The following is a 20,547-nucleotide window of genomic DNA, read 5'->3' as shown; positions in this document are numbered from 1 at the left end:
TCCTAAAGGATGGGCTCCACCTTAACCGGGATGGAACAAGGCTGCTGGCACAAACATTTAAAAAGGATATAGAGCTAAAATGGGGGGAAAGCTGACAAGTCGCCCAGGAGTGCATGGTTCAGTGTGGAGTATCCTCGAAGGATACTATTGAAACAAGATCTTTAGGTAATCCGAATAGAGAAGTTTCAATAATGGTGAAAGAAAGCCAGGAGTGTTTAATGGGAGAACAGAATAAAGGATGCAAATTATCCCCATCAACTTCAAAGCAGCTTGTAGATGCTAGGAAAAAGCAATTTGAAGTGTCTATATACAAATGCTAGAAACCTAAAAATTAAGATGGGAGAGTTGAAGTATATAGCACTGAATGAAGAGGTAGATAAAATAAGCATCTCAGAGACCTGGTGGAAGGAGGACAATCAATGGGACACTGTGTTATGAGGGTACAAATTATATCTCAATGATAAGAGTGGATCAAATTGGAGGGAGGTTGCGCTATATGTTAAAGAGGGAATTGAGTCAAACAAAATTAATATTCTATATGAAGCAGCATGGAATTCTTGTGGATAGACATTTTTCGTGTGAAGGGGAAGAGTATACTGGTAGAACTGTACTACTGTTCACTAGGACAGAACGAATGAACAAATGTTTACAGAAATTAGGAAAACTAGCAAATTGGGCAACATTATAATAATGGGTGATTTCAATTACCCCAATATTGTCTGGATAAATGCTACATCAGGGAGCACTAGGGAAGTAAAATTCTTAGATGTAATAAATGACCGCTTCCTGGAGCAACTGGTCCAAACACAAACGAGGGGGAGCTATTTTAGATCTAATCCTTAGTGGATCCACTGGAAAACAGTGATCATAACATGATCAAATTTGAGGTGATATCTGGAGTGAAGTCACTAAAGAAATCTACTGTAGCAGCATTTCATTTTTGAAAGGGTGACTAGAACAAAATGAGGAAAATGGTTAAAAAGAAGCTGAAAGGTGTTTTTATGTACCCATCTCTAGATCTCTGTTGGACCCGTGCCCACGGAGGTGAAGAGAGGGTTTCAGAAGGCTCATTCTAAGTCTGTTAAATGAGATCTCGGCTTTCTGACTCCTAGCCTCTAAGTGCATCTTTGTGTATCTACGCTCCCACATTATGGGTAATTGGGTAGGAGTTTCCTCACTTATGTGGATATTTATAGAGAATAATTTTGTCTGTGTAGGTGTATTCAGAGAAAGAAATATGTAGCCAAGAAATGGATACCGACAAGAGAGATAGGTGGTGATAATGATTTTAATTCTTACCCAATGCAAGTTCAATCAATCTGGCACGCTCATCAGTCTAAGTCTCAGGTTGACCGACCATAGTTCTGCCCTCTGGGTAGAGTTGGGGAAAATTCCAAACTCCGCCTAAATTGGCAGATCTTAAATACCCTCTCCTTGCCCATTAAATCTAATGGGCACACATTTTTTTTTTCATATGTGAATCATATTTTCTGACAGCTAACCGCAGATCGGAAGCCCATTTCAAACTCCCTTTTACCTATTTCTTCATAACTGTAACATCCTGACTTGTAAACAAGTCTTTAAAAAAAGTGCAAAGTCAAGTATTCATATTTCTTGAACAGGACTCCATCTTACAAAACCAGACTCCATTTTATTGACCTAACTTTCTACTATTCTAGCCATTTATTCCTCCATCTTGGCCCTTACACTGTATTTGGATGTCACACCAGATCCTAATAAGCCCTGCCAGCCGGGCCCTGCTTCAGCAAGGCCATCATCAGATTTCTGGCCTAGTCAGCGCTTTTTAGCAGCCTAGGCTATAGAGCTCGGCCCACCACTATTCCTGGCCTAGTCAGTGCTTTTTAGCAGCCTAGGCTATAGAGCTCGGCCCACCACTATTCCAGTGGAGGGGTCTCTAGTTGTAACACATATTAACATTCCCCTAATCACCCTATCTCATAGGGTGACATTAGGGTTGTCTAGCTTGGTTCCATCTATTCCAGAAGGTATCCTGCAAAGCTATCAAATTTGAGAGTCTGAATGAAATCTGGTATGGTAAAACTTTTGGAATTCTAGTCACAACATGGATTCTATCTCTGCCTCATTCTAACCCCTCTTGGGACTAACCCATATCTGCGGTTCAGCAACAAAATACAATCGCAAGGGTAATATCATTAAACCTATTAACATGCAGGTTTGATTATACTGTTCCCTAACAGTATATGCATATATTACTAAAAATCATTCAAGCTGATTAATGTGTCGGTTATATAGTGATTATACGTTTGCATTGGTTACATGATTATATTTCTTCATTACCCTCTTAGCCTCAGTCATGATGTCACCCCTCTTGAGACTTGCTCTGTCTCAGTGGTGTTGGGAAGGAATTGCAGTTTCGATTAAGCATTGTTATGGACTCAACAAATATATGATTAGTACTCTGATTATAGGCTGTCTTAGGTTGCAGGTATCCAGAATCCCTAAGCAGGCTGGAATTCTTGAGCCTAACTTTACCCGTCATGGCCATCCAATCATGAGCACTAAGAAGTGGATAGCAACTATGCAGTTGCATCATATCGCAAAGATAGTAATAGCAATTTCTGTGGGTCATTCCCACAAAGGGTTGGCTGCAAAGGTTAGGACTTTAAATCAGGCATGGACGTTATTTAAAAATATCATTATTATTATTTATTTGGATTTTGCTCACACCTTTTTCAGTAGTAGCTCAAGGTGAGTTACATTCAGGTACACTGGATATTTCTCTCTCCCAGGTGTGCTCACAATCTAAGTTTGTACCTGAGGCAATAGAGGGTTAAGTGACTTGCCCAAGATCACAAGGAGCAGTAGTGGGATTTGAACCAGCCACCTCTGGATTTCAAGACCAGTGCTCTAACCATTAGGCCACTCCTCCACTCCACTTTTACAGGCAGATGTGAGGCGCTCCGCTGCCGATTGAGAGATCCTTAAAATGCAGGCGGTCAGGTGGCAGAGAGAAGGAGGCTGTCGAGAGAGCCGAGGGTAGGCAGGTTGGGTGGTCGGGGGGCTCAGATGGGAGAAGGGGACTGGGTCGGGAGGGGGGGCTCAGATGGGAGAAGGTGGCTGGAGCTGGGGTCTGAGAATGGGGCAGGAGGGAGAATGGGGCCATGCCTGGGGCAGAATCTTAGAAGCCCAGACTACATGTATTCCACATATTAACAAAGGCGGAAAGAAGAGCAAATGACAGCCAGCATGGTTAAAAGGTGAAGTGAAAGAGGCTATTAGAGCCAAAAGATCATCCTTCAAAGAATGGAAAAAGGATCCAAATGAAGAAAACAAGAAGCAACATAAGCAATGTCAAGCTAGATGTCGTACTGAGCCAAATTGACAAGATAAAGAGTGGTAAATCACCTGGACCGGATGTTATACACCCCAAGGCGCTGAAAGAACTCAAACATGAAATTGCTGATCTGCTGTTAGTGATCTGTAACCTGTAGTTTAAATCATCACTAGTACCTGAAGATTGAAGGGTGGCCAGTGTAACGCCGATTTTTAAAAAAGGTTCCAGGGGTGATCTGGGAAATTACAAACCAGTAATACATAGGAATATCTACAAACAAAATGGTCTTTGGAAGATTGTCTTCTGCATTAAGTTTAAACCACACTGTTAAAGTGGTGTCCCTGGTTCTGGTTCTTTGTACTGCAGCCTCAACTTCGTTAGGGTGAAAAACAATGCTTCGTTGATCTGGTAAGTGTACTTCCAATCTCTGGATAGTATGTGATTGGTGATACATTTCAAAACTGTTTAATCGCCATGCAGCTTCAGGAGCACTAACATATCTAGTGTCAGTAAACATTTTAATTTCATCATGTTGTAAAGTTTGGTGCTCTGTAATAACCACATTGGCACAATTGTGTCCTTTATAGACATATTTAAAGAGGTATTTGACACTTTTAATAGATGCACATACTTCCACATTGATATGGGAATTGTACTTTAATAGTAAGTAAGGGTTATAAGGGACTACCCAACTGTTATTAATGAATTTTCCATTTAAGAGTGTACTGACACCGTTACCCCTTCTGCGCAGTATTTAGGATATCCATCACAGTTCTCAATAGTTTCATTTTGGAATGGTTTTGGAAACTGTTTAGAGCAGTTCCCATAAAGCATGCAGGGATAAATTTAAGTTATGGTCACTGCATGGGCCATGTATCATATGTTTAGCAACTGTTGCATGGAGACATGGAAAGTTGTTTATTTCAGGAATTTCAGCACATACGATTTTGTCAATTATTGTCTTTCTTTTTGGCTTGTGTTCCTCTTTCATGATAATTAATATATGAGCGTGAGGTAAACCAAGCTTTTGAAATTCAATGACATGAATTTTTGCAAGAGGGACACCAAGTATATGTTTTTTGCATATATCGTATAGCAACTCTTTTAGTTTTAAATGAAACACCCTTGCCAATAAGTCAGGTCAAAACTCTGGTGCCTGACCTTTTTTTAGATTTTGAGTAATTTCTTCCCATCTTGGGTTGCAGGTCAAAGTACTGAACAGATCTGACTTGCCATATTTGTGAACTATTGCCATTGCATCCTGAAAATTTTGATGCATATTTTTTGGGCTGCCAGGAAATGATGATGGTAAAATAAATGCCTGGCCAGGTGTAAATCTTCCATTTGCAGCTTCACTTGCAAGGTGGTCCATTAACCCAGAGTATTTTTCAACTCTTAAGTTTTTGATTTTGTCGAATATAATTGTCTGTTTGCCTCTGTTTTAATATATGCATCCACCAAATATTGTTGCGTTAGTTTTCCTGCACTAAGAAAAGGATTGAATTCGTCTCTTATTGCCAAACGGTACCCATAGTACTGCATTTGTGTAACTCTTAGTCTTGGGTTGTTTGATTTGCGACGGAGGTGCATTATACATTTTGGTTGTTTACACAAAGGAATATGTATCCCCCAGCTCTGATCTCCATATGGAAAGAGTAATGGATATACCATTGGTTCTAGTTTGGGGTCCAACACACTGATTATCTCAGTTTTGTTTTCTTCATTTGGCTTGTTTCGGCAATGTATTATCAGATCTCTATGTAAGAGAGGTCTATGTAAGAGAGGTTCCCCATCTGTATTTTGAAAAATGAAAGCCACCTCATTGGCTCAAGGGGCATTGTATCGCCTTGAATCGTTTTTGCGATCTTGAACCATGGCCATTGAAAACTGTTGGAGGTTCTATTCTTCTTCGTTGTGCTTCACATATGCATTCATTTTCTACTTCATAACAGCATCTTGCATGCGTCTGCAAATGGATTTTCAACGTGCCATAAAATCGCTTAATTGTCTAATGTATGGTTGATATGTGCATTTGTTGAGATTCGTAGTCTCTGAACGGCTGCTTCATCAGGATCAAGAAAATATAATTGAGCAAATTGTCTTTGATTGTCATTTTGAGGCTGTAGTGCTGCTGTTCTATGGTAAACAGTACCATTAATTCGAAAACAATAAGGGCCATATCCAGGTGGTGGTGCAATGTTAGCTCCCATGGAGGCAAAAGCTAAGGAACTATTAATGGACCTAATGTTTTGTACAAAACTCTTTGAATATTCATGTTCCCCGGAGAGAAGCTGTTGTATTAATTCATTGTACCTAATTCCTGGAAGTTGTACTTTGCCCTTACTACAACATTGTGTAAATAGGTTGGCAGAAGGTGTCATTGTGAAAATGTTTGGCATTGCAAAATATACAGACTGCGTTCATTGGACCACAACTATAGTATTGAGTTTCTTTCTCATTGATACAGTCTCTTATTGCAATTCCTGTGGTTGGAGTTCTGCACTGCACTGTGCTGTCACTGTATCCATTCTTCTTGCTTTATTTTGTGCTGGTTCACAGGGTTTTTTCTTTTGTTTCATATTTCCAGTTGTTTTGCGTTTGAAATCTGTTATATTTTGTGTAGTCGTTCTTCGTTGCTTGTCTGTCATTTCTGCAAGTCTTTTCCGCCCTAAATCTTTTTGTCTTTGTCTTGTTGTTTGTCTCTGTTTCTCTGTCATTTGTTTAATTCTTTCATGTTCTAAATATGTTCTCCTTTTCTATTTGGTGCTCTTTCTTCTTCTGTCATTTTTTCAAATCTTTTGCATTGTATAGCAGTGTGCCTTGTTCTGTGTGTTTGTCTCTGTTCGTCCGTCATTTCAGCAATTCTGTGCCTTTCTGAATCGGCGTTTCTTTGTTGGTTACTTGCACTTTCCTCATCTTTTGTATCCTGGACCTTTTTCTTGCAGTGGCCTTTTGACTTTCATGTGCCTTTTCGTCTTCACTCAGAGCTGCACACCTTTTTTGTTGTGCTTCAGCTCTTTTTTTTTTAACTTCAGCCTGCTCCTCAGCAGTTAGTGTTCTTTACAGCTAGAAAAGCAATTGAAAAAAGTAAAACAGCACATTAGGCAGCCTACCCGCAAGACTTTAGAGAATCTTCAGGCAACGCAAGTGGCACTTAACACACTCTTGCAAAACAGGGAGACTCATTCTATTTTTTATCGCAAGTATAAGTTGCATCGTTACGGGAACCGCCCGGGTAGATTACTTGCCAGAATGTTGAAAAACAGGAGGGTCAAGGACGGTAGAGGCGCTTAGAGACCCTGTCGGTAAAATAACAAATGATCATGGGAAAATAGTGGAAATACTTACACAGTATTTTTCTTCCCTCTATGCTGCGGAGGAGGGAAAGACAAATGCGAAAGTAGCAGATTATTTAGAGCAAGCAAAGTTGCCAAGATTGTCCGCACTGGAAATTGAATCGCTGAATGCTCCCTTGCAGCTGATGGAGCTGCAAGCGGCAATCAAAACATTAAAGTTGCATTCTGCCCCAGGACCAGATGGGTATTCAGGGGAGTATTATAAGTCGTTTCCGATAGATGCACTGGGTGCTCTGTTGGCCTATTATGATGAAGTGATTGGTAGAGGTTTCTTCCCCCTACATGCTAATACAGCATTAATAACCCTGATTCCCAAGCTGGGTAAAACCGTGGAGGATGTAGCATCTTATCATCCCATTTCATTATTGAACATGGATATCAAATTGTTAGCCAAGATTTTAACTGCACGTTTAGCGCCAATCCTGCCTAGACTGATAGGTCCTGAGCAAGTAGGGTTTGTGCGGCACCGCCAGTCAGTGCTTAATGTCAGACGATTGTTGGTAGCAATCGCGGAATGTCAAGAAACTAAAACTCCTGCCCTGGTAGTGTGTCTAGATGCTGAGAAATCCTTTGACAGGGTGGGCAGGAATTACCTGTTTCAAGTTTTGTATTACATGGGATTTCAGGGGTGGTATCTACGAGCGGTGCAATCCTTATACAACAACCCAAAGGCCTCGCTGTTGGTGAATGGCACCCGGGGGGGGGGGCAGGAATTCCCGATAGGGAGAGGAACGAGGCAGGGATATCCACTGTCACCTACCTTGTTTGGACTGTCATTGGAGCCTCTGTTGCGCTGCATTTTTCTGTCAGATGATTTAAAGGGGATGACCTTAGTGGGGCAGCAGATTAAAGTACTGGCATATGCAGACGATCTACTGCTGGTATTGACAGACCCAGCCAGATCCCTTCATACATTGTTAGCCTGTATACAGAAATATGGGGAATACTCGGGATTTAAATTAAATCTTGCCAAGTCTCAGGTCTTGCCAGTACTACCAGAAACACGGAAACGATGGCAGGGGGCATTTCCTTTCAGATGGGTGGCAGATACACTCACATATTTAGGAGTATATGTGCCCTCAGAGTTAACCACATTATATATGGTAAATATTCAAGGGCTTTTACAAGACACACAAATGAAATTACAGGCTTGGGGGGGGGGGGGGGTTGCCTTTTTCTCTGTTGTGGAGAATAGCAGTGTGCAACATGTTTATTGTGCCTAAATGGCTCTATGTTTTTCAATCATTACCACTGTATTTGAGGGTGATAGATGAAAGAAAACTGAATAAGATGCTGAGATGTTTTCTGTGGAAGGGGAAGAGAGCGTGTCTCCCCTTGTCGGTATTGCAGATTTCAGTAGAACATGGTGGTCTGGGCCTGATTAACATGTGCCACATTACAGTGGCTTGTAGTATGAGGCACATTAATGACTGGTATCGGTCCATATCTGATTAATACGGAGTTAGAACGTCAGCTATCGAGAGGAAGTGACGTCATCGACGGAGATGGCAGCATGAGCTGAAAGCTCCGTCACACCCCGAGCAACTAAAGCACATTAATCCTAAGAAAGAGCTTCAATCTGCAGCAGAAAATACGGAGCAGCGAGATAAAAGAAGAGCGGAGAGAATGACATCGACATCGCAAACAGCTATGCTGGCTCTGTCGGCGTTCGCGTTCGAGAGCGCATCAGCAGGGAAAAAAAAACATGGCGGCGCTCCGACGGAACAGCGGCCCAATCTATCACCGGAGCAGCAACTGCATGACTCCCCACCTCTATTCGAAACAGGAGATGTCCCGGAACCTGAGGAAACCACGCTACAGGATATCGGATCCTGGATAAAGGAGATTCAGACAGATCTCAAAGCCATGCGATCTGATCTCACGTTACTGGGGACGGATCTGAAAGGTGAGATTGGGGCCTTGGGAGTCCGCGTGGCAGAGACTGAAGACAGGCTAGAAGAACAAGCGGAGGCCATACAGAGCTTAAATGAGCAGGCAAGCAAATCTAAACAAGAACTTCAGCAAATATGGGACAAATTAGAGGATCTCGAGAATCGCAATCGAAGAAATAATCTGAGGTTCAGAGGACTGCCAGAAGTACCATTATACTCAGATAGTGAGACTGTGGTGCAAAAAATAGCGAGCGCATGGCTGGCAACAATGAAAGTCAATAAAAACCCCTTGGATATACAAATAGTGCGGGCTCATCGGGCGTTGGGAACGCCCAGAGCTAATACACCACGAGACATAATAGCCTGTTTTGGTGACTTTAAAATAAAAGAACAGATTATGCAGGCGGCTAGGGAATCCCCAGATTTTCAATGGGAATCCTACAAAATTGCTTGCTACCAAGACCTGGCAGCCGCCACTTTGAAAAGAAGAGCGGAGTTGAAACCCTTAACTCAATTTTTGCAGGCAGAAGGTATTCGTTACCGATGGAGCTACCCTTTTGCTCTACGCTTCTATAAAGAGGGGAAACTTCATCAAATACGACAACTGGAAGACGCAAAAGAACAACTACCAAAAGCTTTTGAGGGCACAACGCAGCAAGCTACTAAGACTAATCTACCAAAACCACGATGGCAGAGAGTGACTAGAGGCAAGGGTCGACTCTCTCGACAGCAATCAGACCCCAGACTTCGACACGATTTAGAGGCACATGGGTCTTGAACAAAACCTCAGAAAGACAGCGTTGGAATTAAAAGCAGACCAGAACCTGAAACGAGAGGATCCATGGAAGAGTGAGACACACTGTTTAGGAACTGTTTAGTAGATTTGACATGTTATAAGTTATGAAAAGTTATATACTGTTATTCTATGAAAAGAATGTGATAAGGAAGGCCCTAGGAGGGGATTAATAGGTTAACACTTGAAGGTGGAAAAATATCAAAGACATGCAAGAATAAATAATGGGGGTGAGGTCCCTTCCCCGAAAACACACCTGTGTAATAATAACAGATGTGTATAATACCAGGGAGGGAGAAGGGGGGGAGGGAGGAAGGGGTGGGTAATAGAAGGGAAAAGCAGAAAATACGGATGTCCGGAATGGGTGGAAGAAAAATAGGGAAATGGGGGAGCAGCCCACATATAAACTTAGAAGATGAATGTGTAACAAAAAACAATGCATAATATGACCTGCATGACCCTTAATGTTAAGGGATTAAATTCTCCCACGAAGAGACAGTTGATGTTTAGAGAAATGCAACGCCTAAAAGCAGATGTGTCTTTCATACAGGAAACACATCTGCAGCCAACTAAAGAACACCTGTGCCAAGGGGGGAGGAATAATTCCATATATTTTGCATCCAACCACAAAGAGAATAAGAAAAAGGGAGTCCTTATAATAATGACCAATAGGCTCCCATGGCAGGTACAAGAGATAATAAGAGATAGAGAGGGACGATACCTATTGCTAATAGTTCAGTTGGGAAATGAAACACTGTCCCTTTTAAACATTTACGCACCTAACACTCAACAGGGAGCCTTTTATAAAGAAATATCTAAGACCCTGAGTAAACATGTTAAAGGCATTTTACTAATAGGAGGGGACTTCAATCTGACACTACACCCAATATTAGATAACACAACAGGAGGGGTACGATATGCCCAATCTGAAAGAGCACAACTGCATAAATTTTTAGATAAGTGGCAGGTAATGGACATCTGGAGACAGATGCATCCGAAATCCAGAGGTTATACATACTATTCGGCGGTCCATGATTCCCAGTCTCGTATAGATATGTGGTTGGGGCCACCAGATATATTCTCTAAAGTAATAGAGATACAGATACTTCCAAGAACATGGTCAGATCATGCACCCGTTCTATTGGAAATAGAATGGACAGTCAGATCTCTGGAGATCCCAGCTTGGAGATTCCCGGATGGATTATTGGCGGACCCTAAGATGCTTTTGCAATTGGAAGGGGAGATAAAGGAGTACTTGGATCATAATGACAATGGAGAAGTAACCTCACAGATACTTTGGGAAGGATTGAAAGCAGTGATCAGGGGGAAAATAATAACAATACAAATACATATGAAAAAGAAAGCAAAGGCCCAGACACAAACACTACATGAGGAACTGTTAAGGCTAACCATACAAGCCCAGCAATATCCCTTATCACAACAGTCACAAGATAGGATACATAGTATTCGATTAGCGCTTAGAGAGCTACAACTAGTAGAAGTGGCAGAACAACTACAACAAGCCAGACAAACTTACTTTGAATTTGGTAATAGGCCCTCGAGACTGTTAGCACACAAACTTAAAAAACGTAGCCTAAATTCATACATACATACGATTCAAATGGAAGGGGGCGCAATGGGCACTAAATTGGAAGACATAAAAGACACTTTTTACAAATACTATCAACGGTTATACCAGGCGGAAGAACTAGCGACCCCACAAGCCACCCGGGAATACTTGGCACAGGTAACACTCCCAAAATTGACAACTGGGGAGGTAAAGGTGTTATCTGATGCAATCACCTTAGAAGAGGTACAATGGGCTATCGGAGACCTACCAAGTGGGAAAGCCCCGGGACCCGATGGCTACACAAATAAATTCTATAAAAAATATAGTAACATTCTGGCACCGCTGTTAGTCCGAATATTTAATGAAATGGAACCCCATATGGAACTGCCATATTCATGGCGACTAGCAGGCATAACACTTATTCTGAAACCAGGTAAAAATCCCCAGAGATGTGAGTCATACCGTCCGATTTCCCTACTGGGGACGGACTACAAGATTTTCACAAAAATCCTAGCCCATCGACTGCAACAGGTCATGCCGAAACTAATACATGGAGACCAAACGGATTTCATAAATGGTAGACAGACCTTCGATAATATCCGAAGAGCCATACATCTGATATATGAGGCAAGAGATACAGAACAGCCGATGTTGGTATTGTCCCTCGACGCTGAAAAAGCGTTCGATCGGGTGCAATGGAAATTCCTGTTTTCAGTATTAGAAAAAATAGGTATTACAGGAAGATTCATCTCATGGCTGACATTAATATATTTGAACCCAATAGCCTTTTTGCGAGTTAATGGATCCAGATCCGATTTGATCCAGCTTGAGAGGGGGACTCGACAGGGATGTGCGTTATCTCCATTACTATTCGCACTTACAATGGAACCGCTAGCCCAACATATTAGACAACATGTGGACATACAGGGTTTAACCATAGGAGAGGAGACACATAAGATTATGCTATTTGCAGATGACATCCTGCTTACACTGACATCCCCACAGGAATCACTACCAGAGGTAATGCAGTGTTTGCAAACATATGGGAGGATGGCGGGATTCCGGGTGAACATGGACAAGTCAGAGATTATGGGGGTAGGTCTCGCCAATGAGATGACATTAGCGTTGAGTCGAAGATATCCCTTTCGGTGGGTCAGTCGAAGCCTGCGATACCTAGGAATTAATCTTACACCCAAATTAGAAGATTTATATGAAGCTAACTTCCCACAAAAAATCAAGGAACTATTGAAGGAACTGGAAAGATGGGAAGGGTTAGAATTATCATGGCTGGGAAGGATATCGGCAGTAAAAATGATGCTCTTACCAAAGATTTTATATTTATTCATAGCATTGCCCCTACCTATTCCGAACCATTTTTTTCGTCAACTACAGCGTAAAGTTTTCGCATATATCTGGCAGCATAAGCCACCCAGGGTGAGGGCAGACATTATGTATCAACCAAAGGATAGAGGGGGCATGGGGGTACCACACTTTAAACAGTATTATCAAGCAGCCCAATTGAGAGTATTGGCGGGGTGGGGATCCCATCTCTCACCTCCTTGGCTACAAATCGAAAAACACTGGTTGAAGATAGAGCAACCAGAAGCCATACTATGGGCTCCACAAGATCAATTATTAACAAGCATTCGGCGGGCACCACCCGCAATAAGATTTCCCCTCCAGACTTGGAATAGGTTACGACAGAAACACCTCCCAGGCAGGAAACACTTTAAACGAATGAAAATACAGACAGCTATGGGAAGTCCGATAGAGATGACAGACAATGTATTTCGACTCTGGAAACAAAAAGGGCTGGTAACAATACATCAGATATGGGAAGAGGGGAATATGATCCCATTTGCAGAACTCCAAGAGGAATTTGAACTCCCTATATCCCACTTATATCACTACCAGAGGGTTAAGGATTACATACAACGAAAAGCTAAGAAAGAACTAACCCTTGACGAAACAGCCCTAGAACAGGCTATAGGAGGGGGAAGTCAGAGGGGATGTATTTCCCGTTTATATAGAGCGATGAGTTCCCACACAAACCCAATAGAACGATACATTCAGAGATGGGAAAAGGATATGCAGCAGAAGTATGATAGTAAAGAATGGGAAAAAGCATTGAACTATCTGCTTAAAATATCTATTTCTAGCTCTTTGATTGAGAACGGATACAAAATGCTATACCAGTGGTATTTGACGCCTAATAAGATAGCGAGAATGTATAACAAAGAAAGTAGCCAGTGTTGGAGAGGGTGTAAAGAGACTGGAGATATGGCACATATATGGTGGACATGCCCCAAAGCACAGACATACTGGCTAGAACTAATTAAGACATTGGAGAAATTTTTGGGGAGCCGGTATCCAATGAAGATGGAGATATGCCTATTGCAATTCCAACCGGCAGGCATAAAATCAATAACACATCGCTTGGCGTCGATGTGGTTGGTAGCAGGAAAAATTGTATTAGCATCAGCATGGAAACAATCTTTTTTACCACCGGTGGTACGAGTGGTGCATAAAATGGACTATGTGTATCAAATGTCTAAGTTGACAGCAATAAAGGCAGGAAGGATTACACAATTCTACAAACAATGGGACCAATATTCGATCTGGAGGCTGAAGGATGGGGTGGACTTGGACGCCCCATGATCTGGACATGAAATAAAGACATATCATAAACCTATACTGGTCAGCAACTGTAATAAGGGACAATGGGGGGGGAGGGAGGGAATGTACTAGAAGTATGATTAAGATATGATTAGTAACATTTGTGTTATATATGTAAAAACTTCAATAAAAATATAAAAAAAAAAAAAAAAAAGAACGTCAGCTATCGCCCAGTGTGCATTTCAGCAATCTTTTACACACAGCTGGAGGCGAAATTCCTAGAGTTCTGAAGATGTCCGCCATTATGACTGTGGCTAAATCAGCATGGAAATGGATTTGTCGCTTGCACAGATTTTCATCTAGGACAACACCATTCTTGTCAATTTGTAAAAATCCAGCTTTCCTGCCGGGTCATGTGTACCCGGCCTTTCGCAGATGGCAACAGCATGGGATACTATACCTTTTGCATGTGGTGACGCCAGACAGAAGAGTTAAACCCCTCGTGGACCAGCAAGCTGAACACGCAGTTTCCTCTTTCATTATATTCAATTGTGTCATTATATTAAAACACTCCCTTGGAGGGATCTGACCAAGGATGTGCAGGTAGAACTTTCCTCAGCGTATTCTTTGGAGGCACAACAGAGGATATCACTATCCTTTCACCATCGTCATATTCGAGACACAATGTCCGAATTGGATTATGCCCGTCTGCTGGAGCTGTGGAAAAAGGACTTGCAAGTTTCATTGACTCTATCGCAATTGAAGGCATTCATCTTGGGAATTTGTAAATACTTTGTAATATCGGTACATCGGGAACTCTAATTTGTTTGTGCCCAGGATTTATATCTGTCCATGCAGAGCATTCCACATGGGGTTGTTGCCCTAAATGTGGAATGGAGGGGGTAACTTGGACATATGTTTTGTATGTGTACGGGTGTGGCGTACTTCTGGAAATGTGTATTGTTGCAAGTATTGAACATGTGATCCGCAGACTGGTGTTATGATCCACTACTTCTCTTCGGGCATCTACTTTTAAGCTCCCCAGTTCCCAAAGGATTTGAATGCTTTGTACATAAAGCTGCACTAATAGCAAAGCAAGTCATATTGACAGAATGGTTGTCTGATAAATACCCCACGTTTCAATAATGGAGAGCACGTATGATAGTGCTGTTAAGAATGGAGTGGATAGGAATTCAAGACTTTACATTCGCTAAGGGAGCAGATTTTCAAAACTGTTGGAGTCCATTCTGAAATACAATGTCCCCAGCAGCTAGAGGCCGACTGTTGAATATGTGAATATTGTAATTGACAGTCCTGAATGTTCCTGTACAAGTTTCATGATGTTCATAGGTTGGGTGGTGATGGGGTGGGGGTTGGGTAGGTAGGGAGGTTGGGAGAGGGTACACGATTGTTGGGCGTTGGTCATGCTCCTGTTGTTGCAAAGCTTAGATAGCAGCAGTATAAGTTGCACACAGGGGGGAAGAAATTGGAAAATACATTGATGTTCATGGAAGAGGGTGAATTTATATGTTGGTCTGTACTACTATTTCGTCAATAAAATAGATTTAGATATAAAAAAAAAGTTCCCGTGAGGTCAGAGTTAAATATTATCTCAGCTAGGGTAGGTGTGGATAAACATGTCCTGCTGCAGTATGTGCAGCCTGTGTCACTCGTGTGTGTGAGTGTGAGACTAAGAAGTTAGTTACTTCTTTCATTAAAGGCCTGGTTGAAGAGCCAAGCGTTCCCCTGCTTCCTGGATCCTCAGTTGGCATATTTGTGTGTCCATTAACAGATGTTGGATCATAAAAGTGAATGATGAAATCTCTCTTCTGTTTTAAATATATAGGCATATAAAGAGAAGGGTTTTGGGATTTAACTCACACCTTTTTTCAGTGTCCCTGAAGGCCTTACAATCTAAGTTTATACCTGAGGCAGTGGAGGGTTGAGCGACTTGCCCAAGGAGCCACAGTGGTTCTCAGTCTGCTGCTTTACCTGTTAAACTACTCCTCCACTGCCTCTATTCAGGCTCATATTTTTGGTGAAGTGTGATAACCAGATGCTAGTCAGATCAGCTCTGCTCAGCTTGCCAGTGTTCCAAGTTCTAAAGTGCACTGAGAGCATACTTTGGACATTTCTAGAAAATGAAAAGCTGTGAGTACTTAATACATAACTGAATATGGTGCTTCATCCCCTCCCCATCTCCTTTCTCTGTCTTATGTGGTTCTTTGTCTAACACTGTTTTTTTTTCTCTCTCTTCTGGATCCTTAGTTGGTGGACTCTGGTCATTTATGGAGTATTCATGGTTACGCTTGGAACATTTATTTTTGGACAGACCACTGCTAATGCTATTTTTGTGGACCTGATGGACTGAGCTACTCTTAAAGCCCCACTTCAAACCCTCAGTGTAATAAGATATCCTTCTGATAAAGATAAAGGGACCAAAACCAAGTGTCTTGGAACTACCCATGTTCATTTCATCCTGACAGGAAAACAATTATATTATTCCTCTGCTACCTGGGCTGTAACACTTCTGGTATAGTGATATCCATCTTAGTATAACAATCCAGGGCAATCTGGCCTTGTCATCCTGGAGCATAGCCCTTCCTACTTTCTTGCATCCTAGTATCTTCTGTAAACCTTGTATCAATGTTTTGTGTTTAAGACTTGACATTTTAACCAAAGAAGAATCCTGGTATGAGAATCTCTTTAAGTTCTCAGGTTCAGAACTGACTGAATCACAACACTGATGACATGTACAATGCATTACAATGAAAGGAACTCAAAGGAATACGGTACCTGCACTTGAGCGAGATTGTCCTCGTGAAAGGAAGACAGTCATGTTTACTGAAGAAATGGAGAGTAAAATACTGGCTAACTATCTCTTTATTGAAGGCGAAAAACATTTACAGTCTAAAATGAATACTTTGCATTGTATTTAAGCCTACTGTTAAAATAAGCATGTTTTCTAAGCCCACAATGGGGAGGAAGAATCTCATACAGCCTTCTGATTTTCCTGTTGACCTAGAACTTCTTTCTATTGAAGATAAAATTATGCATACTTCAAAGAAATAACTGCACCATCTAAATAAAATGTATTTTTCATTTTATTTTGATGTTGCATGCAGCAGCCATGGAGGAATGACGGCAGGGCATTTAATTTTCAGGTAAGGCCATTGATATAGTTTTCCTGTTTTTCTTGGAACGTGTTGCTTCCTTTGAACTGTAATCATAGCTTAGATCTGCAAGGCAGTAAAAACAGAAGCGAAATGTAATATCCATTCTTGTATGTCATCATAACTATGTATAAAATGAAAGGTAAATGTAAAATCTATAAATTGTAGGAATATCACTACCTCAAATTCACCATTGCACTGCAATCAAATATTGAGCAGGATGACATGCTGGGAAAATTTTGCAGCTGTATCAGGGTAGGAGTGCTTATAGTGTTGTGAATGGACAGTTTTATTGAAAAAAAAATAAAGCACATCTTTTACACAAATATGGGAAAATAAGTACTATTCAAAGAACTGGCATAATTGAAAATAGACAAAGCAATGGAACTGGAGGCATCCCTGTGTACTGGAACTCAAGGAAGTACTAACAACCTACTGCAGTTCTGTGCACTTGACACAGAAGGGTTTCCAATAGACTGGACAAGAATAAATGTAACGTCGCTTCACCAGGAGGAAGCACAGAACTACAAACCTGTTATGTTCACAAAGTGATGGGCAATGGAATGAAACCATTACTGACATATGGAATAGTGCACTACCTTGAAGCCAGAGCATTATCCTAGGTACCACTTTCACATGATTTTATTTTTTGATAGGGTGACCAGATTAGGAGACTGAGAGTGCAGTACAGGTGTCTTGGATTTCATTAAGGACTGTTCATCTTCAGATTGGTGAGTAAGTAAGCTAGCTATAGTGGGAATTTAAAATTAGAATCATTAAGTGGATGAGAAGTTGGTTAAAGCAGCAGGACACAGTGGTGGTCAGTGGGGTTCGCTCAGTGAAAGAGAAAGTGAGATGCCACAGCCATCTGTGTTAGGCTTCTCTTCAGTGTCTTTATAATGGCATTATAGAAAGGATAGAAGATAAAGTATCTGGAGATGATATGAAAATCATGTTGTCCAAGGAACAGAGCCAGTGAAAAATGACTTACAAATATGAAAAATAGTCAAGAAGATATTATTTTAATGTAAACAATGCAAAATCATGCAGTTGAGCTGCAGAAATTTGAGGACCAATTACTAATTTAGAACTAAAGAACTAGCAGTCTCCAAACATGAGTCCTGAGGCTTTACTGGGGATATAAGTGATTCATAGTTCTGGCCCATAGGTGTCCTTCCCATAGAAAGTTTGCTAATTAAACTCAAAAATCTTATGGCTGCTAGGAGTCCTCAGGTTATAGATGATAGAAAAGATTTTCCAGTTGTAGTGCAGTTTGCTAACAGCGTGCGCTTAGAGCTTGATGTGTATTGGTTTCTGTCCCTCCCAGTGCCTCAGCTGACTACTGCAGAGCCGAAGGGGCAGAAGGGACAGCTGGTGCCTGACCAAGCTACAACGGGCCACAAGGAACTGGGATGAGAGCTAGGAAGTGCCTGGCCATTGGCTTGTGAAAACTGCAGATGCGGGTTTGGCATTAGGGTTTTCAGTATTATCTTTTGGGAGGGGGGGAATGCTGCTGGATACTATGGCAGTTAAGGTTGCTAGCTTTTTGGTTGGTAAATCTGTGAAACTTGGTCCTTGTAATACCAGTAGTGATCACACAGTTCATTTGTGAGAGGGAATGATGTTTGGTGGACTGTGTCCATAAAAAAACTGTACTAATCTACTCTCAAACTATTCCTAAAGTTTTGTTACCATTAAACATTTATGGACCCTACTATAAACATCAAAGGCTAGCAGGTATATTCTGTATACAAGGACATTAATTACACACCAGAGAGCACCAAATTAGCCAATAAAATTCCATGGGTCGTCAACATGCATAGGAGATACTTGCAATTTGACTTTGAACTAAGATCTTTCATAGTGCTATGTTGTTCCACCTGGCAATAAAAGTTTCCAACAGATTTTCAAATTCAGTATCCCCCCCCCCCATTTTTTAGTCTTGTTGCCTTTCTTCTGTTATCTTCCTCTTTCCTTCTTTTATTTTTTGTTCCTCCTTTGCTGCTTTCCTTCAGCAGTGGATATTAATACTTTCTCTATCCTTTCTTCTTCCTTGGCTCTTCCCTATTCATTCTTTTTCTCCTAAACTTATTCTCCCTTCCTGAACTGCCCATTGATGCCTTTGATATTTGATGACCATACAGTTTCCAGACTGTGAGAACGTATGAAAGGTAATAGTATATCTGTGTACATAAAGCAAGGTGCCACTAGTAGAAAAGAGAAATGATGTCTATAAAAGAATATTCAGAAGGTGAAGACAGCTCACATGAGGGCTACCAAAATAATGCATGGACTGTACTATAAGCTGTAGAGATTGAAGGAGGTAAATGCATATTCTCTAGCAATGTGGTTTTCAACTGAGAACTTGGGACACATCCAGCCAGTCAGGGTTTTCAGGATATCCATAATGCATATGCATACATACACCCACAATGGAGAAACATTAATTCCAATATAGTTGTATCATACAACCATGTACAATATATCCACAACTATGTATAAAACTTCAAAAGAGGCGATATATCAAAAATTTGAGAAACTAAAAAACTTTAACCTTTATTCTACATTAGAAAATATATTAAAATCTGATAATAGCAAGACATTTGTTATAGTGCAATTCTTCAAAAACCCATCACACTCAAACTCAACCTAACACACTTCACACCATATAACTCACAAATCCACAATACATCTCAGACCTAAATTCATTACTATCATATTATACTGTAATCTTCATGAGACACTTCATTGAATCCAAATGTAATTGGTCCAACATCCTGATGATATGAATGTCGTGGCTTAAATCAAATAATCCAGCCACCGCAAAGCATGTTGTAAATCCAAAATATCCAATTGTGTCTCAATATTTCCATACTTCCAAGGTGTATAGGTAATCCACCACAAACTGCAAAATGTTCTTGAAACTATAATATCCAGTCACCAAATCATTGGAGCCTGTTCTGCATCAACCTTGTACGCATGCCGCCCATGGTGGTGGACATTATCAAAAGACATTGGCCAATTCTATCTTTGCATACCCATTTTCAGGGATTGCCTATGTTTGCATATACCCATGGGAGAAATATGGGGGAGCTGCTATTTGGTCATCATAGCAGTGGTGACAGTGAATGCATTGATTTGGATGTGGGCCATTTTGCTTGTCAGCAATGCACTTATTGCCAATATGCATTACAGGAAATCTGCTTCCCTCATTCTATGGATCAGATGTACAGATTGCATGTGCATACCGACTGTAATTCCATTGCGACTTACGCTGCTGCTGTGTGTGAGCTTTGCACTGCATTTTATCTGGAGACCCCTGACGCAGGTACGGTAGCACCAAAACACGGCCCATGTCCGGTCTTTCTTCAATCAAAAGTTCACTATTAATGAAAGAACTGTGTTCCCTTTTGATTTTAAAGGCCCTTTGTGATGTTTTTTTTTTTGCTTGGTACATAGGACAGACCATTCATAAAATCAAATTCCGAATTGCCCGGCATTTGAGCAATTTGAGATTGCCGTGTTTGGAAGCTCCCTTGGTTTCCCACTGGATTGAAAAGAATCACACAGTACATCAATTGAAATTTGTGGTTTGGGTTAGTTGAGGGGAATTCGAGGAGGAAATGCTCCTTTGTAACTTTCCAGAAAAGACAGCGTTTTATTTTTTCATGGAATATGGTAGTACCACACAGGCTAAACAAAGAAGTAGATTGGTTAAGTGTATAGGAAGAGGGTCTTATGATAGCTTTTTAATAAGCTGAACTTCCAGCAAGCCCGCCATGCTTCGTGTGGACTTGAAAAAAATGTTTCCACCTGTGAGCTATAATAGAA

At 41.1% G+C, this 20,547-nt stretch overlaps 1 protein-coding gene across 2 annotated transcripts in view; it reads left to right on the top strand.

Moving 5' to 3' along the window:
- SLC38A7 (solute carrier family 38 member 7) overlaps positions 1 to 20,100 on the top strand; it is an 86,773-nt gene extending 66,673 nt beyond the window's left edge. For both annotated transcript variants that reach the window (XM_030203595.1, XM_030203596.1), the window contains exon 11: positions 15,812 to 20,100. In XM_030203595.1, the coding sequence (XP_030059455.1) occupies positions 15,812 to 15,914 (103 nt within the window). In that variant the 3' untranslated portion in view covers positions 15,915 to 20,100. The remainder of the gene's footprint in view (positions 1 to 15,811) is intronic.
- Positions 20,101 to 20,547: the final 447 nt, after the last annotated feature.

This window comes from Microcaecilia unicolor, chromosome 5 (genome assembly GCF_901765095.1).
Source record: "Microcaecilia unicolor chromosome 5, aMicUni1.1, whole genome shotgun sequence".
NCBI lineage: Eukaryota > Metazoa > Chordata > Amphibia > Gymnophiona > Siphonopidae > Microcaecilia > Microcaecilia unicolor.
Note: the sequence above shows the minus strand (reverse complement) of the source record. Positions and strands in the feature narration are given on the sequence as shown.